This window comes from Protopterus annectens, chromosome 5.part0 (assembly GCF_019279795.1).
Source record: "Protopterus annectens isolate FY-2018-M chromosome 5.part0, PAN1.0, whole genome shotgun sequence".
Lineage (NCBI taxonomy): Eukaryota > Metazoa > Chordata > Ceratodontiformes > Protopteridae > Protopterus > Protopterus annectens.
In genome coordinates, this window is record NC_056735.1 from 1,704,517,941 (window position 1) to 1,704,543,118 (window position 25,178).

Genomic DNA, 25,178 nt, shown 5'->3' on the forward strand with positions numbered 1-25,178 from the left:
CCTGTATAGAAATCAATGATTTTTGATTACACTGAAACATTAATAATAAAACAAAATTTCACGTGTGTCTGTGTGTGTGTGTGTGTGTGTGTGTGTGTGTGTGTGTGTGTGTGTATATATATATATATATATATATATATATATATTTTTTATAATAAAGCGAGTGAGAATACTGACAACTCAAAATGATTATCATGGGCATCAAACAATCCGTAACTGCTTAATCACATATAACATACACACTTACCCCCACCCACCCACACACACACACACACACACACACACACACATACACACACACACACACACACTCACACTCACACACACACACACACACACACACACACACACACACACACACACACACACACACACACACACACACACACTTGAATACACAGTGCGGGATTCCCCAAAATTAATTGGCTTCAGCATATTTCAGAGAATTAGGTGCCTGAGCTAATGACATGATCACAAAGTTTGGACTTTTATCTAAAACAAGTACGTCAATTTAAAATGATTTTATAGTATTCAGAACCAGCAAAGAATGCCTCCAAACTTTTCTTCACAGCCGCAACAGAAAATTTGGCATTTAAGACACAGAGCTGAAAAGTACAGAATAAGTTGGAGATATTACTCTTAGCAAAGCAGTGTTGTAAACAGAGTACCAAACACAGGCTGGTATTCTTAAGGATTTTAATAATTGCTAACATTTGTGCAAATCAGCATTTTACAGTAGAAATTAGGTAGCATCTACACAAAAAAGTTATGACCCATGAAATAAATATGTATAGCTTTAAATACGTGTATAAGAACTTGAGTCGCTGGTGAAGAAAATTTAGTATGGTAATGAGCACTGAATGGATATAAATCAGAGCATCCTAATGTTGTACTAAACTCATAAAAAAGGATAAATGAGCAGTGGAGGGATATAAATCAGAGTGTCATGACTTTGTGCTCAGCTTATGAAAAGGGTACCTACTTGTATTAGTCAGTGCAACATAAGCTAAAAAAGTGTACAAAATATTGACTTATGTAAGTAAAAAAAAAATCAAAAAAGCAGAGTAGGCAGAAACATGTACACTTCTGTGGCAGTGGACTGAAGCCCTTCAAAAGGAATAGAAACTATGTGCCCAGACAGGTTGCATCCATGATGACAGTCCTGTATCAGGTGGAAAACTCAACAGGTTTATTAAACAAGAGTTTCTTCACTAGTATTGGATGGACATGGAAATAATGGGTGCCATCTGTGGCATGTTACATATAAACTTCACACAAATTCACATCCACACTTGTCCTTTCCCAGACTGTTACTGCACTGCATGTATTCAATATAGTGCATGGCAAATGTTTTTGCAATTTGTAGCATGCCACTTTCAACTGACCTGGTCAAGACCAATAACCAAGCAGTAAAATTATATAGGAATCAGTGCAACTACCAAGATAAGGGTGAAACAAGGTATACACTTGTAGCGCACCTGCAGGTGTAGCTGAAGTAGATATGGGTTCCTTCCTACCTGACTCTGGTGAAACCCCTATTAGGCCCAAAACACCAAGGTGGCAAGAGTGACAGATTTTTTTTTCTAGGTGGCACATCTAGTTTAAAAGGTAATAACACATCCACAAACAAATTATTTCAACAGTGCACCAGTTAGCAATAAGGCAAGGTGAGATATGCATGCAATGAAACCATACATCCACCCTCTTCCCCAGAACTCAACAGAAAAGGCCTTGACATTCAAACATGCACAAAATAGGCAATATCACTGAGCAGTAAAGCTTTATAATGCAGCAATACAAACACAGGAGAAAAATGCAATGTCATTAAGCAATAAAAGAGTCATAATACAACAATACAGATATGAGAAAATGCAATGCCATTGAGCAGCAAAATTCTTGAAGGCAACAGTATTAACAAGAGCAAAATACAATGTCATTGAACAATTAAGATTTATAATACAGCAATACAAATATGAGAAAATGCAATGTCATTGAGCAGTACTAACACCCTCAATCCATTTGATCAATTCTAAAATGACCAATAATAAACACTCTATTCTACCCTGTTCACTGCCCAGTGACTACTTAGTCTTGCTGTCAGCATGACGGGGCCCAAGTTGTAGCTCATATGGATCCCAGTTATTTGTAATCCACAAAGCATTTGGGGGATCCACAATCTTATAAAAATGTAAAATGATGGCCAAAGCCTCTCACCACTCCATCCAGAATATCCTAGTGACCAGGCACCATGGTTCCTCTGATGAGAAAAGTAGAAAAATCACCTGCCAGAACTCTGGTAATCATCTATGGCTTCTCTGTACTAGGCCCAAAGGAACTCTTTTCTTGCTGAATCATATGCAGGCATGGAACTACTGGTTTCAGGCTTCTCTCCTGATTCCACAAAATACCATCATCCAGGATTTCAGCAAAAGACAGACACAATCTGCCACTTCACTTCCCTGTCTGCAAAGCACTAGAAAGAAAATCCAGTCATGCTGCAAGGCCTTTTTCCCTTTAGCTCCCTGTTTCAGTCCCTCTTTCAGCTAGTGTTCCAGTCTCTTCTTTCATGTTCAAAATTGTCTTTTATATTCCTGAAAAGAGCTCCACCTTGTGGTATAATGAAAACCTACAGTCTATCACCTCTACAATGAAATACTGTGGGAGCTGCAATTTCCCCATCTTGAAAATCTTGGGTCACTCCAAGTCAAAAGTAGATTAGCAACAAAAATTTACAAGCACTAATGCACCATCAACTGAACAATATTTTTTGCATTCAAAAGGTACATTCCACCAAGGGTAATCACCCTCATCCGTAACTTGGAAAGGGGTGTCACCACTGGAGTAGGAGGCATAGGGATCATGGGCGTAGACTCTATGATGAGCTGTGGTCATGTTCCTGTGTACTATGTCCCAAACTGTTATATGTAAGCCTCTGTTGTTCTGGTTCGGAAGAGACAGCTAAGGAATTTTGCTCAGAAGGTTTGTCACCCACATCACGTTCAATGTCCAGTTCTTCAGCAGGCACATTGAAGTTATACAAGAGGAGATCTTAGAAGCAGACACTTTCATTTTCCATAACGGCCTGACTGTCCTCAGCACTATTTTCTGAAGTTTGCATTGCAGGACCACCATCAGTATCAGGTTCTGTAAGAGGCACTGAAATATTACTTAGTCTATTGTTAGACAAGTAATGAATTCTAGTGCATTTAGTTTGAGATTACAGCCCATGTGGCCTTGAACATCCTCATAAAACTCACTGAAACCCCAGTCATCTTCACTGTCCTCCTCTCCTTCAGCAGGAGGGAGCATAGGCTCTTGAACATTCAAGGGGATAATTCCTCTCCACCTTAACCTTCTGGATATCCTTGAGTTAGGCTTCCGCTGAGCCATTCTGGGTTCCAGATTCATGAGTCTCACTGATTTTGCCAAAGGCATTAAGTTGTTGCAGTGCCAGGTTTTAATGGGTCCTTCTTTCCCCTCAGGGCAAACTTGGTAGACAGGGATATTAGATAGCTGAAAACAAATTATGTAAATCTCAGATCCCCAGCAGTCAGCTAGTGTATGCTTTCCTTGTAGTCCCAAATTTCTCAAAAGAACTCTGTCCCCTGGCTGCAATTCATGCATCTTTACTTTTTTGTCACTGATGTCTTTGTCCTGTTGATTTTTCAGCGAGCTCATAAGCCTGTCTGAGGTTCTTCTTGAGTCTCTCCACATAACTGCCATGAGATCGCACTGGTGTATCATCAGCTGTGACTCCAAAGGTGACGTCAACAGGAAGACGAGCTTCTCTTCCAAACATTAGGAAGTAAGGTGAGAATCCTGTAGCATCATTTTTAGTACTGTTGTAAGCATGCAGCACTGTGGCTACATGTCAACTCCATTGACTCTTCTTCTCAGCAGATAGTGTCCCCGGCATGTCTAGTAAAGTTCTTTTGAAATGCTCAGGCTGAGGATCCCCTTGAGGATGATAAGGAGTGGTGCGGCTTTTTTGGACTCCCAACAGATTGAGTAGTTCATGGACAAGCTTGCTCTCAAAATCACGTCCTTGATCATAGTGTATCATTTTTGGCAGGCCATAGTGTACAAATAACTTCTCAACTAGTAGTTTTGCCACTGTAATAGCTTTCTGATCACGAGTGGGAAATGCTTGAGCATATCTGGTATAGTGATCTGACACCACCAGCACATTATTGATCCCGCCTTCATCCAGTTCAATGCACAGAAAATCTATACAGACCAGTTCCATGGGCCCACTACTTTCCATTTGACCCAGTGAGGCAGCTCTGGTTGGCAGAGTCTTTCTCTGAATGCAACAAAGACATGTACGACAACAATCCTCAACATCTTGCTTCATGCATGACCAGCAGAACCTGTCTTGTACCAGACCCATAGTTCTTTCATAACCAAGATGACCATGTTCATCATGCAATGACAGAAGTACTATTTCTATATACTTCTGAGGAAGCAACAATTACCATTGTTCACTGCCGAGTGCACTTGGAGATCTCCTATACACTAATCCATTCTGTATCTGGAGTCTGTCCCATTCTTTGGCCAAAAGTCTTGCCAGAGGATGAATATCCATGCAAAGCATATTAACTTGTCTCTTCTCTAAAGCAGCTACCACCAGCTGACCTAAGGGGTCTTCTCTTTGATCTCTCCTGAGGTTAATGTTACTCAAAGCTGGTAGCGATGAAGCCTGTAAAGTGACCAGATTACAGTGCATGCTGCAGACAGACCCAACTTCTGGGACCAACATTCAGTGTGTTGATAGCAGGTTGCAATCTGACACATTGCTCTCCCCTTGGCACTGGAATTTCCACGTACTCATCTTCAGGGTGTAAATCTCCCTGAGGTCTTCTGGACAGACCATCAGCATCTCCATTTTCATGTCCTGGGCGATATTTCAAACTGAAATTATAGTTGTATAGAGCTGCCATCCATATGTGGCCAGTAGCATCTAGCTTTGCAGTGGTCTGGATGTATATCAGAGGATTGTTGTCAGTCTGCACTTCAAATTCAGCTCCATAGAGATAGTCATGCAGCTTGTCCACTACCGCCAACTTTAAGGCAAGGAATTCCAACTTGTGTGCAGGGTAGTTTCTTTCTGTGGGGATAAACTCTGAATGATAAAAGCCACAGGTCTCAGCTTCTTGTCATACTCCTGGTAAAGGACACCTCCTAAGCCATCCCTGCTAGCGTCCACATGTAAAGTGTATGGCTTTGTTGAGTCAGCATATGCCAGCACTGGGGCATATGTGAGGCAATACTTAAAGCTGTTCAAATGACTCTTTGCACTCAGGAGCCCAGTGACTCTTGATAAGTTCTTTAGAACCACTCGGTCAATTAGGTTTTTTTCACAAGGATATCTTCATCTGTTTCATCTGATTTCTCATTATTTCGGAGCAAATGGTTGAGGGGTCTTGCTATATTTGAAAATCCTTCCACAAACCTTCTATAGTAACTGCAGAACACCAGGAAAGATCGCAGCTCTGTGATAGTTTTGGGTCTGGGCCAAGATGTCACCACCTCAACTTTGCTGGGATGTGTGGATATTCCATTTGCAGACACTACATGTCCCACATATGTCACTGAAGGTTGGAAGAATTTGCATTTGTCCAATGACAACTTCAGGTCTTCCTTCTTAATCCTGTCCAATACCTTCATCAGTCTTTCTTCGTGCTCCTCTAGGGTCCTCCCAAAAACAATGATGTCATCCAGGTAGACTAAGACTTCCAGGAGATGCATGTTTCCAACTGTCCTTTTCATGATTCTCTGGAAAGTTGCCTGTGCATTTGATAAACCTTGTGGTAGGCAATCAAACTCAAAAAATCCCAAAGAGGTGATGAAGGCAGTCTTCTCTTTTATCTTCTGCATGCATAGGGATTTGATAGTATCCATTCCTTAGGTCTAGCACACTGAACCAATTACTGCCCACCAGGCAATTTAGAGCATCTTCATTCCGGGGGGTTGTATACTGGTCTGGAATGGTTCACTGATTTAGAGTACGATAGTCAACACACATGCGAATGGACCCATTCTTTTTTCTGACAACGACAATGGGAGAGGCATATGGACTTCTTGATTCTCAAATTATCCTTGCGGCTTTTAGTTCCTCCAAATGTTTTCTTAAGTCCTCCAGGTCTCCTAGAGCTACTCTTCTGGAATATTCCCTGAAAGGCCGGTCCTCTTTTACTCTTATTCGGTGATATTCTGCACTTTTTGCACAGCCCAAATCTAGTTCACTAGTAGAAAAACTGTTTTTCTTTTTCATTAATAGCTCTTTAACTCTGGTTAGCCATTCAGGGGGCAAGAGACCACCTCCTATATCCATATCTTCCAGCTTTAGCTCATTGGCCCTACTCTCATTCCTTGTCAACACAGAAGCAGGTAAGTGAGTGGCAGCATAAACATTTCCCAAATGCACTTGTGAATGCAGCACAATGGGAGTACTTCCTTTATTCTTTAACCCCACAGGCAAAGTGTCATAAAGATGCTTTAACTTGTCCACAGGCCAAACGTCTGGGACTAGTTCCAGCCCCAGTGGTAAGTCACTTTCTGGATCCATTTCCATCATGAGATGAGAGGAAACTGCTTTAGTCCACACATCCTCACTTGGATCTCAAGCTGGTGACCTGACCAGGATGGATTATATGCTCTTTCCTAGACAGGGGCCACACATGACCGATTTCATCTTTCTTACTATCCTTCTCCCTTTGAAGGGCACAGAAAACTGATCTCAGGAGAGGATATAGTGTTGGGTGTTCCTGGGTCAACTGAGACATTAGCATTCTTCTGATGAGGTTGGTATTTGTCCCCACTAAAATAGATGCTGAATCCTTTCCTTTTGGCCTGGGGATCACATCTGTGAGTGTTTCAAAAACTTCTGTTGACCCAACAACTGAACTGGAAAATTCTAACTTGAGTGAGACATAACCATCATAAGGGAACTTTGTGTCACTTAGCCCCCAGATCTCCAAATCTTCTAACTTTTCAAGTGGCAAATGCTTTAAGTATTTTTGGTAGAAGTCTCTGCACAGAATGATGATTTATGCACCAGTATCCAACAGTGCTTTACTATACACTCCTTCTATTTTTAGTGACACAGGTGACGGTCCCAATAAGCCATCGGGTTGTTTCTGTTTCCGGTGCTGTTCAGCTGTACAGCAGTCAGCATGTGGTTGAGGTACCACCGGTTTACCTCACCATTTTAATGGATAAGACTCTTGCTTAGTAATGCTTTGCAGTTTCAGATGCTGAGATTTTGGCTAAGATGGCTTTCCAATTCAGTTGTTCACCTCAGATGAGCTAGAAGTGTGCATAGTAGGTAGTTTATCTCCCCTATTACAAGGGTTTGTGTGGAAAAGAGATCCAGGATGCTGTCTCTTGATGTTAGATTTTATGGAGCTCTTTGTAACTGGGCACTCAGCTGGCTCCTTCCCTGAGGCCTTTTGAAGTTTCCCTGCATTGCAATAGCCAATAATAGTTCATTCACTTTTTTCAGGTTCTCTGGATTAGGACACTGTCGCTTTATATGCCCTGCATCCCCACAGTGAAAACAAAACCCAGTAGGAACTCTGAACATTGGCTGATCTGGTTCTTCCTTGAGTCCTTTTGTGGAGGTTTTAGCTGATGTATTTCTCCCTTCGGCTAGTGTTCCCACAGCTTTCTGCAATTCTGCAACTGTCTTGGTGACTTCAGCTATGGCATTGGTCATGGAAGACACCTGCATCTGCAACTGTGACACCTCTACATTGCAGACACTCTGGGCCACGACTCCTGTTTGTGTAGTGAGCATGGCTATAGGCTCCTACTGGTGTTCACTCACTGTTTTAGTTGCTGTTGAACACTGAGATTTGGCTTCCAACAGGGCTTCCTCTTCCCTCACCTCTTTAACCAACTGAGAATAAGTTAGAGTCTCTCCCCTATTTCTCATCCTCATTTTCCACACAATGGGGTCCATAACTTGAGCTCCCTGTAAAATTTGTCCGATCCATACTATGTCAGCTACTTTCGGATCCACCCCCTTCTTTAGGATGATCTGGTGGAACATTTTATCTAATCGCTTAATCTAATCAGATAGCTTCTCACCAACTTCTTGGTATGTATGTTCAAACTGATACAGTAGGTCAGCAGCTCTCTTGGTCCTTCCAAACACATCCTGCAGTATTCCTAAATAGTCCTTGGCCATGCAATCTTGCTTACCCATCCTTAGGTTGCGTATGGTATCCACAGTTAATCCCTTTAGACTTTCAGCTATCCGCTGCTTTTTCTAAGATTCTGGGGTATCCCACTCCTCTAGGGCTTGAAGCCTGATCCATCCAGGATTCAAAATCTTCCTCTCCCTGAGGTATGGGTTGTTTGCCAGAAAAGAAATGAAGTTTGCAGTAGCCAGACCCAGTGAATGGCTATGTAGGCTTTAAGCATTTTTCTACACCACTTCCCAAAGCCTGCAAAACTTCAGGCCCTATATTATTTATGGGCAGTGAAGCTGCACCTTCTGGTGTGAGGTTCTGACATACTTGGATAGCTTCTACAGGTATTTTCTCTGTTGCTGAGGTAGTGCACTTCTCAGGGATTACCACATGGACTTCACTTTCACCTGAAAATCCATGCTCTAAAACTGGTAAGGATCCTGTGACTTGATGTATTTGCATATCAGTCCATGTGACCCCTGGCAACACCAGAACTAAGCAGTGCTCTGACTGAGTATTGTGCTGTTTGCACCACTTAGCAGCTACTTCTAGGTTCAGGTTTCTGCTAGATTTGCTTTCCACATGTACAGGGGAATAGAGTTGAGTCCAAGGCAGGACAGGCAATCTTGGACGAGCCCCCAAATGTAGCACACCCACAGGTGTAGCTGAAGTAGATATGGGTTCCTTCCTACCTAACTCTGGTGACACCCCTATTAGGCCCAACACACCAAGGTGGCAAGAATGAAAGAAGTTTTTCTAGGTGACACATCTAGTTTAAAAGGCAATAACACGTCCACAAACAAATTATGTCAACAGTGCACCAGTTAGCAATAAGGCAATGTGAGATATGCATGCAATGAAACCATATATCCACCCTCTTCCCCAGAACTTAACAGAAAAGGTCTTGACATTCAAACATGCACAAAGAAGGCAATATCACTGAGCAGTAACGCTTTATAATGCAGCAATACAAACACAGGAGAAAAATGCAATGTCATTAGACAATAAAAGAATTATAATAAAGCAATACAGATATGAGGAAAATGCAATGTCATTGAGCAGCAAAATTCTTGAAGGCAACAGTACTAACACGAGCAAAATGCAATGTCATTGAACAATGAAGGTTTATAATGCAACAATACAAATATGAGAAAATGCAATGTCATTGAGCAGTACTAACACTCTCAACCCCCTTGATCAATTCTAAAAAGACCAACTATGAAACACTCTATTCTACCCTGTTCACTACCCAGTGACTACTTAGTCTTGCTGCCAGCATGATGGGGCCCAAGTTGTAGCTCATATGGATCTCAGTTATTTGTAATCCACAAAGCATTTGGGGGGGATCTACAATCTTATAAAAATATAAAATGATGGCCAAAGCCTCTCACCACTCCATCCATAATATCCTAGTGACCAGGCACCATGGTTCCCCTGATAAGAAAAGTAGAAAAATCACCTGCCAGAACTCTGGTAATCATCTATGGCTTCTCTGTACTAGGCCCAAAGGAACTCCTTTCTTGCTGAATCATATGCAGGCATGGAACTACTGGTATCAGGCTTCTCTCCTGATTCCACAAAATACCATCATCCAGGATTTCAGCAAAAGACAGACACAATCTGCCACTTCACTTCCCTGTCCACAAAGCACTAGAAAGAAAATCCAGTCATGCTGCAAGGCCTTTTTCCCTTCAGCTCCCTGTTTCAGTCTTCCCTCCTTCAGCTAGTGTTTAAGTCTCCTCTTTCACTTTTGAAATTGTCTTTTATATTCCTGAAAATAGATCCACCTTGTGGTGTAATGAAAAACTACAGTCTATTACCACTACAATGAAATACAGTGGGAGCTACACACTGTTGAATATATATATATATATATATATATATATATATATATATATATATATACACATACATACTTTGTAAGCAGTACATCAGGCAGGACTTCTTTCCAATAAATATCAGATGCTCAAAATATAATCATCTGTGCAGGGCACACAATTCAGAGATTTGCTTAGGATCCGACACAACACATGTCATGTCAGTTGAGCACAAGTGCATATCAGGGTTTGATCACTGCCCTGACTATGTGTAATCATAATAGATGCACCAGGATATAGTTTTAACCAGTTCCAGCCAGTCTATGGGTTCCCACATGGAATGTAAGCTGTCAGTGCTATGGCAGTGGAAATACTGCTGCCATCAATGACAGCTGCACAGGATCTGCCTGCCTGCACATAGTGGGTCATAACAGCTTGTGTATAATGCACAGTAGTAGGATGTATGTTACCTTCACAGGCACACAGTTCACATACACTTTCTTCCTGTATTTGCTCCTACACACCCAGTGTTTGCTACACATGGTCATCTCAGATACAACCAACAGGGGCATGACTGTCATGTATGGTTTGTCTCAAATCCTCACCAGTGGCATGTCGGTGTTGCCATAGTTGATATTCTTACATCTTGCAGCATGTCAGCAGTCATTTCATACCAGTATGATTATATATAGTACAATGTATCATGTCACCATGCTATACTATGTAACTACTAAGTCAGGTACAGTTGGTACAAAGTTTCTGCCATCGGACAAACTACACCTCTGCATATTCTTCGAGGTGGACAGCAGTGGTCAGTTATATATGACCAATGTCTGCCTCATGCTTGCTATGTCCACATCCCTGTCCATTTCTGGACAGTGAATTATATAAGAAGATGCCAACATGGGTACTGCAACAGACATTGGGGTTGATGTGATGCAGTGCAGCCATGTCACTCTTCCTAAAATTTGTGTGTGTTTAATGGGAGGTTATGCTGTAGTTCCATGTTGAGATTTTAGACATGTCATTACAGCAGAACCTTCATGAATAATTTCTGTGGGGGGCAGGGCTATACTGTAGAGTGTGGCACATTGGTGGATATTTTGTTTCCACATAACTTTTATGAGGTCCTTGCTTGTGTTGTGAATGGGCTTTAACTATTGTCCATGGGTAGATATTCTCTTCACAGAAAACTCATGAAGAATTTATGTCTGTCTCTCTCTCTCTCTCATATATATATATATATATATATATATATATATATATATATATATATATATACATATATATATATATATATATATATATATATATATATATATATATCTGTGGCCAGAGGTTAACTACTTTCTGTGTGCATGTATGTTTATATAAAGCGATGACATGCAATATGTAGTAGTTCATATACCCAGATACAGCCTGTTATCTCCATGTTCAACCTGCCACTGCTGCACTTGGCAGAACACTGTCATGGGAACAGGAGTGACACCACAGAGCAAGATGGTAGTAGGCCTGCTGAGACTCAGAGACCCATTAGCCACAACTTGAGTAGCAGTGAGCACAATTTATGAACTGTAGATTTTATTTTTATTTTAATGCTAAATGTGCTCAAGTAGTATTGCATGTGCATTTCTGATGCACGGCTGCATACCTTACCTATTTACCACCTGTACTGATTTGTTGGCTGTTTTTGGGGAACCACTGCACTGAAGGTCTGCACACCACCTTCATATTTGCATCTGTTGCATGGCCATGCTCCTTATCACATGCTTCTTTTGCTGAGCGTATTATCACATGTCCTCTCTTGCTGTTACATGTGTGGCAGATTATACGTGCACAGAAATTGTAGATTATTGGCTGTTTGGGCAGTATTTCCATCTATTTCATCTTTCTGGTTTAAAAGCCCACATTTGCGGTTGTTTCCTGCCTTTCCTGTAAACTAATCTAGTCCAGGTACAGATTTGTTGTATCCAGGACTGTTTATAAGCATCTGAGCCCCCCAATCCTTTCTGTGTTGGAGGGAAGCCTTCTAGCTTATCAGTGGGAGTGGTAAGCACTAGGTAGCCTATTTACCACAGGAAGAGTGGTTTCTGGCCCAGAAATAGTAGCCTATTGGCCATTTGGGCAGTTTTTTCCATCTCTTTCAACTTTCTGGATTAAAAGTCCACATCTGTGCTTCTTTACCACCTTTCCTGTGACTAATCTAGTCCAGATACAGATTTGTTGTATCCAGGACTGTTTGTAAGCTTCTGAGTGGTCTGTTCTTCAATTTTTCCCTTAGATATGCTAGTTCTCTCCTCTCCTACACTTTTAATAGCTTATTAGTTTAGTACTTTACAAGACTTCTTGTAGCAATTATTGTAGCACACAAAAGTGTTACCAGCATTAAACATTCTACAAGGAAACAGTTCCAGGATTTATTAATGCCCACCCCTCCAGGCATGCCTAAAGGTCAGTTCCCTGTGCTTTCTCCTATTAATCTGGTGAACTTGGGCAGCCTGAGGCAATGTAGCAGCTGCCTCATGTACACTGACAACCCTCTCCTCTTACCTCCCAACACTCATACTTGTGAGAGATGCACATATATATCCAAACTAGAAGCCACTCACTCTCCAGCCAAGACCAGGGATAGCTGGTCAAGAGGAGAAGGTCAACACTTGCACCACACCACATGGCACACATAGCCCTCCAGAACACACACCAGCATTACCTTCACATAAAAACACAAACCACACACCTACCTTCACAGAGGCGCTCAATAAAAATCTACACAAACAGCAGAGACCTCCAAGGCAGACATGCACCCAACCACCACAACACAACACTAATGATGAGACACATAATGCTCCTAAACAGTGTGCCACTCAACCAAAGCTCCTAAGGCAAAACAGCATGCCCAACACACTAGTCATAGGTAACTCAATAATGAGGCACACTGATGTCCCACTCACTAGGTTGAATAAGGAGAAAGTAACAGTCAGCTGCCAGTCAGGTGTCAGGATCCGCCACATAACGCACGCACTCAGGTCCCTCAACAACAGGTACAAATATGACTCTGTCATTGTACATGTGGGTGTGAATGACCTGAGACGTACCTCCCTGGACTACATGAAAAGAGACATGGAGGATCCTTTGGATTATGTAGTCCACGTGGGTATGACCCTAGACCTGAGCAGCATCCTACCATCACCCAGAATGATACCACAGTACAAGCAGAAAATTATTGATTTCAACAATTGACTAAGTTTCTGCTGTCATTCCAAGGAGATCCAGAATCTGTCTGCCTGGGATGACATGATTGACAGAACTGGATGTTTTGCCAGAGATGGCCTGCATCTGTCATCCCTGTGCTTCCGGATACTGGCCAAGGCTCTTGCCACCCATATAGTGCCTTTTTTAGGCAGTGTTCCAAAGACCAAATTACCACTGTAACAGCTACAAACAAATGGAGTCTGAAAGTCATACTGCCCAATGCTAGAAGTCTAAATCTCAAAATGCACTCGCTCGAAGCACTCCTTAAAATGGAGAACATCGGCATTTGTGCTGTAACAGAGACCTGGTTCAAGGCAGCAGAAAGCATCCCTGCACTACCAGGGTATAACTCATTCCACACCTTTTGGCCCCAGAATTGGACTGAAGCTCCAAAGGCAGTGGTGTTTCCATATTCATAAAGGATGCACACACCTCCAGACTGGTAGCCCAACCTAACACATCTGAGATACTTCAGGTGCAGATAACACTGGTTAAGACAGTGATGCAGGTCATAGCCTGCTACAGGTCTCCAACCATGTCCGAAAACTCACACTCCATGTTCCTAAGCACCCTGGAGAATATTAGGGTCCAACCTAACACTCTCATACTGGGTGACCTCAACTACCCCTCCATTAACTGGGAAAGCTACTCATGTATCAATACACTTGCCCGATGCTTTCTGGAATTCATTAATTTCAATGCTCTGGACCAGCTTGTCCTTAACCCCACTAGAGGTAGCAACATCCTTGACCTGGTCATTACTAACATGGGCGACCGTTGCTCTACACCAATAGTGAACTCCTCCCTGGTTAGATCCGACCACAAACTAATCATCTTGGAAATCCCCCCCCCCCCATCCCACAAAGGTAACCATCATAAAAAACTTCTCCAAATCTAACTTTGGGCTCCTAAAAACAGAGGTGGCTAACTTCACGACACCCATGCAAATGGAGAATAGTTGCATGACCAATGAATCATACATTAATGCACTGTACGAACACGTTCACAAATGCATGGATCTCACCATACCCAATAGAACTAAGACACTCTCCTCAAAAAAAGGAAGCCAATCTGGTGGTCGCCTGCCATAACCAAACCCTACAACAGAAGGAGGAAACTGATGTGGAATAAGGCAAAGTCCCAAGACTGGAAAAACTCCCTTATCAGCCTCAACAAAAGGTTGAGATCTGTCATCAAATCCTCAAAAGCTACCTATGAAAACAGAATTGCAGCAGATAATAAAGACAATCACAAAGCCTTCTATAGTTATGTAAAGAATCTCCATGGCAATACCCAGATTTGCTCAGAGCTACTGCACAATGGTACATCCTATACCAAGCCAACAGATATTGGCAATATGCTGGTCGACAGATTCCATGCTACCTTTAACCCCCCCCCCCCCCACAAAGGACCAATCTCAATACCAATAGATTGACAGGTACAATGTATTACTACTGCACAGGTTAAAACAGCACTGTACAAGGCCAAGAATACAGCTTCTATGGGACCTGACAATATCCCTGGCTGTGTTTTACATGAACTACAGAGTGAACTGGCACCTCACCTGTGTGTCCTGTTCAATCACAGCCTCGCCTCAGGCTTTGTCCCTACCAAATGGTGCACTGCTGCAGTCACCCCTCTCCACAAAGGAGGAGTGACTACAGACCCTGGGAATTATCACCCAATTAGCCTGATGAGTCTGATATGCAATGCTGTGGAATGCATCATCATGGACCTAATAAACAAGGATATAGGGAATCTCCAAACTCTGGATCCTACACAGTTTGTTTTTGTGAAGGGCAGATCATGCCTGCTCAACTTGGTTGACATCTTTGCATCAGTCACCAGAGCTGTGGATGAAGGTAAGGTGGTTCATACAGCTTACCTTGATCTGGCCAAGGCCTTTGATACCATTCCCCACTCAGGAATCATAGAAAAACTCACTAAGCTAGGCATCGACCCCTGTATCACTAGGTGGGTTGCAAACTGGCTCAGAGATAGAACCCATGGTGTGAAAGTAGCTGACTCCAAGTCAGACTGCCGACCAGTCACAAGTGGAGTCCCACAGGGTTCAGTCCTGGGTTCTCTCCTGTTTGGTATCTACTTCTCTGAAGTCCAGGCCAACACGAAGGGACTCTGGCTGATAGTTTGCAGATGATTGCTAGTTGGGAGCTATTAACTCCCCAAGTGATGTTGACATCCTACAGAAAGACCTCAATGACACCAATGACTGGTATCAGAACCATGGCCTTAAGCTCAATGCCAAAAAATGTGTCGTCATCCCCCTTGGGAAAAACCTGGTTCCCTGGAATTACCACATTGATGGTAGTCCACGGAACACAGAAGGCATTATAAGAGATTGGGGAACACAAGTTGACAGCAACTTCTCTTTTGACCACCACATTGCTACTGTGGTCAGAAAGTCCTTCTGTGTGGCACATCTTATTACTAAGGGTTTTGCAACCAGGAAGAAAGAGGTCATTGTCTCCCTCTACTCTTCCATCATTAGGCTAATCATAGAGTACAATGCCCCATTTGGCATGTACCTCACTAGATACCTGCAACAACTGGGGAGACTGCAAAAGTACTTCACAAAGAGGATCCTAGGCCTTAAACACTTGTCCTATATGAAAAGACTAAAAAAACTCCAGTATTCTCTGTCTCATATTGCATACTTAGAGGCGATCTCTGCTTGACTTACAAAGCCATGTCTGACCCAGCTCTGTTAGAAATGCTTCATCTAAAAAAATCCCAATCCCTCCAGACCACACACTCCAGAGACCTCAACCTCATTACCACAATCAAAACAGGTTTATAACCCAGAGACTGCCCATGCTATGGAATAGACTTCCCATACATGTCAAGCAGAGCATCTCACTGGCCCTCTTCAAGAGAAATCTTGATGAGTGGATGGGAAATAGAACATTCACCACGGGGATCACTCCAGTGGCTCTGCTTGACAGAGGCACTAGGAACTAAGGTCGGGTGGCACAATGCCAGGGTAATTATCTAGGCTAGGCTTGTAAAGGCTCCAGGGCCATTAGCCTAGTACACACCTATGAACCTACGTGGAATCTGTGCACATTGTAGTCGGATATGTATATTCATCAAATTTGTCGTCCATTTCTCAAGAACGTGTACCATATTTTACCTTATGGACATTACTTTGTTACTGGACATTTGTGATATGCATCGCATGTGCTTTACCTGATCCTCTACTGAAATGACTTATATGTGATGCTGTCCTTCTTAATAGAATTATAGTATGTAACTCACAATTTTTGGCAAGCTATCAAAAGATCAATTTAAGATGTAGGACAGTCACTGTGAGAGAACATATCTCCTTATCCCCAAGATGCAACAACCTGGTGGGGCGCAGTCTCTGAAGGGTTAAGCCCTCATGAAAAACAGCATTGACAACTGTGATCAAATGGGATGTTAATCCACTTGTCTTAGTCAAAGTCCATACAATTGCATTAGCATCAGCAATTTCATAAGGAGAGACTTGCATACCATCTTTTGTCACTGTAGTTGTATTCCCAACAATGTCTTGTTTTGAAAATTTATATTGCTTTGCTATTTTTGAGGATTATACAAATATAGCTGATACTTGTCTCATTTCATAGTCTCATTTCATAACTGGTGATGTAGTATTCTAGTAATTGAGCAGTTTTCACTTGTATGCTAGGGTATTCTGAGCCTTTTTTATTGCACCTAACACTTATAACTTTATCAGTGTCTCTGCATTGCTCTTATAAATGAGCTATATTTTCTTGTTATTTTAGATCTCAGAGTTTGCAGGTTAAAGTCTTGTAACGTATGCTGTACTAAATGCTTGGATTTGCTTGTTACCTTCCTTAATGTGTGAAGTAAGGCACTTTTTTTCTTTCTTTCTTTCTTTTTTTTTTTTAATTTTGGCTCCCCCCTCCAGTATTGTCTCGTTATTGATTTGTTAATTTATTGTACCATTTGGAATATGCTTTGTGGTAATTGCTTGACCGATGGCAGCTGTTCTGTTTGATACTATTGTGTCCTTTACAAAGGTTTAATTGCCCATGTAAGGCATAGCGTGCAATGATGCCAGTTTGCACTATGCCATCTATTACATGTGGCTCTTTTATGCTGTCTTATGTTTACTTGCTACCATATATCATAATTTTCTGGCACACCTAAGGGCTTGTACTATGCCACTAGATATAGTTATGAATCTCACACACTGCCCTCATTATTCAGTTTGTAGCCCTACAAAGTTGCAGATGTATGGATATATGTCTGTTTGTCTTTTCGGCTTTTCCCGGTTAGGGGTCACCACAGCGGAACTCCGGTCCGCTAATGATTGGCAGTAGATTTTTTTATGGTGCCGAGTTGCCAACCTGACGCCCAACTTTCAGCGAAGGCATGCCCATTCACGCATGTCTTTCGAAGACCACTCTTACATGGGGAGGACATGCAGACTCCACACAGAAGGCCCTCCAGCCGTGAATCAAACAGGAGAACCTCTTGCTGTGAGGCAACAACACTACCGCTGTACCATGATGTATGGATATATGTACATGTCCAAAATTATCTATTTAAAACTTTACAAGGCTACTGAAAGACTGTACCACAGAACGTCTAAGTTTTTAAGTGCTGCCATAATCAAGCTCATTTGTTTACTGATGTTCTAGTTTATTAATCAAGCAAAATATCCCCCCACACACATTTAAACATGCACTTACAAGGACATACACTCAGCTGCATATATGTGAAGGATATTTTCTTTTTTTAGCGGACATCTCTGGTTTATATCATGAACACATAAAAATACACATTGTACATGAGCAAGCTGTGCTGTCATTTATTGCATTTGTTTTATTCCTGTACCTACATATACACATTTTATAATTTATTTAGGAAATTCTGCCACTCTTAGTTAGTTACTAGGCATGCAGTCCAGGGGACCATTGAAGAGCCTAGCCCAAATTCCAAGCTGTCCCAAAACACTGCATGGTTAAGTGAGCTTGCATAAGGTCGCACAGTAGGGAAATGATGGCTGAGGGAATCAAACCCTGTCTGACAGGAACAGCTGCTAGCCATCTGCACTAACTGCCATACTCTTTCCATTAATGCATCACAATCCAACAGACAAGAACGTACTTATTGTGTAACTTCCGTGTTATACCTGCATCTGCACAAGCAATGTGATTTTTTTTGTTAGTAATGCACAAAACCAATACGCATTGTTTAATTTTAAATCAAACTGTTCCTTTATTTTAAAAGATTTTAGAACAATAGTTTGTTAGACCCTTTTAAAGTCATGTAAATGTTTAAAATGAACATGCATATATATTTTTTTATTATAATGCAGGCTTTTGTGGATAATTTGTACTACATGTTTTCTGGATTTTTATGTACATAGCTGCATTATTAATCTAACTTTCTTGTACCTGGGCATTACAGGTTAAAGGTACATTTGATAAGATATCACTATCTGTTTTCTTGGATCACCTCTAATAAATCAGTACAAGTAATTCAAAACATACTAGTTCCAAAGCAATCCTACTTCTGAGGATTATAATTTATAAATTAAGAAAGAAGCAAACTTCCTGTGAATTTTACATGTAGACTCTTTGCCTGGATTTGTTAAAACATTATTTTGCAAGGATGTCTGCTGATTTATCTACTTATCCTAGTTTTGGTCACTCAAATAGCCCGAATAGTTTATTTGCAAAGTAACAGAATCATAATATCTCAAGGATTCTGTGCACATTTACACTATGACCAAATGTATCCATTTCTTCCATAACATCAAAGCATATTTTAAATTATCACAATGTTGAAGATACCCTATGGCATTGTAATAAGCTCTTCCTTGTGTTGTAAAAGTTTCTCCACTTCATTTACAGTGAAGTTCAAAATGGGGTTAGAGTCACGTCTGGCTCTGAACTTTTCTGTAACATGTATAACTTTAACGGAGAAGTTTTACTTTGAACAGATCTTTTGAATACTAATCCTTGTTTGTGTAATGTATGATTCTGACCAAGTCATTTAATCGGATAAGGCTTCTGGGTCATCCCTGGGAATAAACATTGATGTCTAACAGCCTTACCTAGTTGTTAAAAGAATAAAATAAAAAATAAGCTTTATGTAGATTACCTTGTTCAACATATGCATTAGAGAACATAACAAACTTCATTCTGAAAGTTAAACATAATAACATGGAGCTAAATCTTCATCAAACCACACACTGTTAAGCCATAATGTATTCAATAATACTGAGAAGATGAAACCAGTAAATCTAATCGGGACTACTATATGGACAGATTAACATTCCAAACAAACATGTTCATTGCAAGATTAATCCTACATCCCAGTGGAACAAATCAAAGACAACTCGGACATTCACATTTTGCTCTTATGGAACATACATTGAATGGTCATGCTCTTGAATTCTGAATTCATTGATTTTAGCTTAGAAAGGTAATATAATTTTTAAATGTTACTTAAATAAAGGTTACAAGTTCATCAGACATATTTTACATCATTTAGATTGATGCTTTGTCAGAAGTTGTGGATGCCGTTCAAGGAAAGATTGAAGTTTATCTAGATAGTGGAATCCGTACGGGAAGTGATATATTAAAGGCCCTAGCACTTGGAGCAAAGTGTGTGTTCATTGGAAGGCCAGCACTTTGGGGACTAACATACAAGGTAAATATTTTTATATTTTATTGCAATACACCCTATGAATACTATTTTTTTATAGGTTTCAAGGTAAAAAACAAAGAAACATCCATGGAGTGAACAGTGAAAAACAACTTCTGTACACATGAGCTGTCGTCTCCATCATAGGCACATTCCTTCCCAACAGTTCTTATCTGATGCAAAACTCACATATTTGAGTTTTGGTTCTGACATAATTTCACAGTGTTCTTTGATTTTTATTTAGATATCAAGAGCATACTTTCATCTCTAATATACCTGTTTTCTTAATTATAGTTTTGTTTCTTGTTAGACAAATGTTGATTCTTCCTTTACTTACCCCGTTAACAGTTGTTGCTGTTATCTTGAGTGAAGAGTGTGTATTCATGAATTATTTAAAAGTTGTTTTTCTCCAGTCATTCTGATGACAGAAAACAGTTATAACATGAACTGTGACCTTTCCTCCTTTAGTTCCTGGCAGCCAAGGATCTTAGCTTGCACTATGCTGTTTTCTAAGCTGGCATTTCAGTACTTTTCTAGAATGCCTCACAGACTCAGGTCTCCATGAGACCAATGGAACAGTTCCTAACCCTGGCACACAACACTGTAAATCAAGTTGGCACTATTTTTCCTGTTGAAATCAAGGCTTTTCTTTAGAAAAGTGAGGTTAACATATCTGGCATGCATCATGTAAAGCAGTAATTACTGTCCTTTTCCCTTATGCATTTAACAACTAAAAAGGAAGCATTCCATGTCTATAGTAACATGAATATTATAGTGCTTCCAAAAATGTACAGCAATGACTTAACTCTGGCTACTTGGAGAACACTGGTGGATCCTGGCATACTTATCTGTGGAAAATGGGAGCAACATTCACTTACAGATGGATCACATCTTTTAATTCCTAAACTGCAATGTTTTTGCGGTGCCAGTATAAGAAATGTAAGTTCAGTTATAGTTTAAAGTCTTACAAATATGGTTGAAGTGATCTTGTGAAAATTGTTTTTTGCTTTATGAAATACACACTATAAACTGATCCAGTCAATGATTCATTAAGCAATAACCCTGGGTGTGGGTAATGATGGATTTACCCACAGTTGGTGTGGCTTGGTCATGAGGGTGAAGCCTGAGTGACCAAACAAAGACAACCGTGGGTAAATCCAGCATTACCCACACCCAGAAGTGGGTTATTGCTGTTATACAATGACATTATTTAAGAAAAAATATACTTACTTTTCTTAAATAATGGCATTGTATAATGCCTCCGTACTGCCCTTCCGCAGCTGTCCGGTATTCTGCGACAGTTCTGATGTACTGTGCATGCATATGCTTACACAGTACATCAGAGCTGTGTGTGTGGAAGCAACAGAGAAAGGAAGATCTCCGTTGCTTTTTAAAAGGTGTCTCGCTATGTAAAGAGTTTAACATAACGAGATAGCTTTTAAAAAAGCAACGGAGATCTTCCTTTCTCCGTTGCATTTTTTAAAACTGTCTCACTATGTTAAACCCATTTAACATATCAAGACATCTTTAAAAAAAGCAACGGAGAAAGGAAGATCTCCATTGCTTTTTTTTAAGATATCTCACTATGTTGAACCCATTTAACATAGCGAGATTACAGCAACGGAGCTCTTCCTCTCTCCATTACTGTCTAGCACAAAAAAAAAGACTTATACTAATGGAAAAAGTTTGGGCAACCGGGCCTTTTTCCATTAGTATATGTTTGATTTACAATGGGCATGCTGGCCAATCAGCATGCACATTTTGGAATATTAATGGGAGGGGTCATTGTATAATTTGTAATATGTCATTTTTGTTCATACTTTAATTGTTCTGCCTTGCCTATGTAATGCTAATTTAATATGTGTGTAGACATATTAGTATATAATAAATATTTCATAACTACTTGTAATATTTCATGTACAATCTTGAATTTATGTAATACCTTGTATCTTAGGTCATGGATAAAAAGGGTCTAAGGACTAGCCCACTCACATAGTAAGCAAATCAAATACATAAACAGGTAGATTCTGTTGCTTAGAACAAGGTAGTCCATTACTGCAATAAAGTAGCTTGCCAGGGTAGCAGCAAGGTTTACCTATCTGTCAATATCAGAGAAAAAAATATATAAACTTCCTTGTAAATAAGCCTCAGATGACAATGTTGATCTGTTCGTCTATGTGTTATGCCTTAGGAATTTATAGAGAAATGGCTGTGTTTCTACATCCATTCTAGTTGTCTGCTTTGCGATGTACATTACAAAAGAAAAAGCTGCCCATAGACCCATGGTTCAACATGACACTGAACCTGATCCTTAAAAATGTAAGAAAGAGACTCTGGAAAGTACAGACCCATAAGTCTCACTACTCTCATATGCAAAGCCATGGAAAAAATTATCATAGAAATGATTAATAATGACATAAGAAACCTCCAGACACTGGACCCAACCCAGTCTGGTTTCATTAAGAGCAGGTCATGCTTACTCAACCTAATTAAAGGGCAGATGGTCAGGGCAGCCAGAATGGTAAGTGAAGAACAGGATTTCATAGAAGAATTAAAATATATTATGCAACTATTCATGAATAGAGGATATCCAGAACAGTTTTGTGTTAGAATATACAATGAAGTAATAAATAAGAGACAAAATGGAATTTACACTGCAATATTAAAAACTGGTCCTATAAATAAAACAACATTAGATAGTAAAAGAATAATAGAGAAATATTACTATAATAATGTTCCATTGTATATTATTAACTACAATGATTGTTTTAAAGAGATAGAGAGCATAATTAGAAAAAATTGGGATTTCTTTATGAATGAAAAAACCTGGAGACAGCTTTTTCAAGGCCCAATAAAATTTGTATATAAAAAGAGTCCATCTTTTAAAAACATATTAGAGAATAATGGAAATAATAATAAATATAGCAACAGAAGTAAAGGCAATTTCAAATGTGGAACATGCACTATATGTAGTTACATATATTGTTCAGATACAGAAATAATAATCAATGGTTGTAAAATTAGGATAAACAGGCATTATAATTGTCTAACATCAAATGTAGTGTATATGGCTTTGTGCCATCAATGTAAAGCCTTCTATATAGGGAAAACAAAAAGACAATTTAGAGAGCGAATTAAAGAACATCTTTTGGATATACGACATCATAAGAGTACTAATGCTTTAGCGAGACATATAATTGAGAATAACGACCATAGATTTAAATTTATGGTCATTAACCAAGTTAAATATGATTTACAAGGGAAGACGACAATGTACCATTTAGATATGGAGGAACTGAAATGGCAAATATGTCTGAATTCTTGTAATCCACCAGGTATAAATGAATATTTGACTATTATGCCATTATTGAAATTGAATAGAGTCTATGGGAAATAGTTGTTGTGTCATAAAAATAAAAATAAAATATAGATACACATTAACAATATTCATGTATTATACATGTGGTTTAACTTATGTCAAATTATTTATCATATCAATTTTTGACCTCAATGGGTTATATGGATGGATTATATATAATCAGATTTAATATAACAAAATTACTTAAAGTAACATTTGTCAGCAGTGTTTAACATATATGCTTAATTTATTTTATTTATTTAATTTATTCAATTCATTATGAATTTACGTATCATATATATTATATTACATAAGACGTTTAGTATATTGTTACATTTCCATACAATATAAATATAATAATTAATTGAAATATTATGTGTATTATTTTAAATATATATATTATACACACATTACACAAGATAGGTGTTTTAATATATGTATAGTATAGGTAGGGTATGTTTTTATGCATTGGTGTAGTTGATTATATTAATTATATATAATTTAAGTAGTTTTTAGCATAAGTTGTTTAATTTTTTATACCAGAATGCATATATCTTTTACAACATGCATTAGGTTTATTAAATATTGTTGTTACAATGGTTTTCAATAGGTATGAAATGTGTTGCAAAAGAGACATTTCCCTTTTAAGAATCCATCATTGAAATTCAATGACATCAATTAAATAATTATTCAATATATTATATTATATAAAAACCTTGTGTTGAAGTAATAGTATGTATTCTGAAGAAGTTCGTATGGACGAAACCTAGGTCAATAAAGCAGTCTTGTAGAAGGAACGTGTGGTGGCTCTGTGCTTGAATTGGTTCTAGTGTTACAAGTATTTCTTTTTCAAATATTGGGTTTGCTTTTCATCTCCTTATTGGCATCGGCTACATCTTGCTTTTTAACAACAGGTTTGCTGCATATCTTGGTTACATGCTTACTCAACCTGATGGACTTCTTTGAGAAGGTCACTAAAGCAATGGATGAAGGCAAAATGGTTCATACTGCCTACTTTCTTTTTTTGCTCAATTTTTTTTTATTTTTCAAATACATTTGAATGAATTCCATAGTATTTATACATAGTGTCTTAAATAACTATGTACACTATTTACATTAGCCTGACACTATAACATATCTTAATGTATACAGTTACTTTATAAGTATGTCCAGTCCATTATCAGAGTGTCTGATTAATTATTGTATAGTTTCAATCAATGATAAGACTTTTCCCCAAAGTTGTTGATAAATGGCTTTGGATACATTCTTAGTTCTTTAATTTTAATTTCCAATAATGCTGTGGTCTTCAGTAGGCTGTAGAAGTCTTCCAAAGTTGGTATTATGTCTGTATTCCAACTACTTGTTATACACTTCCTTGAAATTGCAAGTATAGTCCATAGTAGATACATGTTTGACCTATTCAAATGAGGACCTTCATTCACATTTAATACAAGAGCTTTAGTTAAATGAAATGATTCATTAAATAAAGCTTGTAGAAAGTTATTAATACCATTCCAACATTGCTAATTTTAACACAATCAAAGAAAATGTGGTTCCAGTCTACATTGTGTGCTTGCTCTCATCTCCAACATATTCCTTTTATGGAAGAACTAATTTTACTGATTCTGTCTCGGGTTAAGAATGCTCTGTGCAAGCATTTCAAATTAAACACTTTCCAGTATTGTATAAAGGATGTATATTTTATCGATAATAAGATATTTTTTTAATATTTTCAGTTAACTGTATTGAGTGTCCTTTTGTTATATATTTCCAATATGAGGTTTTGGGTGTTGTTTTATAGTTTATCAATGTTTTGTAAAATTTTGAAATACTGTTTCCCATGTCAAAGTTGTTATATATGATTTCATATATGTG

The 25,178-nt window shown here is 39.2% G+C and overlaps 1 protein-coding gene across 1 annotated transcript in view; it reads left to right on the forward strand.

Annotated features, from left to right (window-relative positions):
• Window positions 1-25,178, forward strand: part of LOC122801842 (hydroxyacid oxidase 2-like) — a 376,520-nt gene that overhangs the window by 263,526 nt on the left and 87,816 nt on the right. The window contains exon 6 of the mRNA XM_044071491.1: window positions 19,793-19,951. Within this exon, the coding sequence (XP_043927426.1) occupies window positions 19,793-19,951 (159 nt within the window). The remainder of the gene's footprint in view (window positions 1-19,792; window positions 19,952-25,178) is intronic.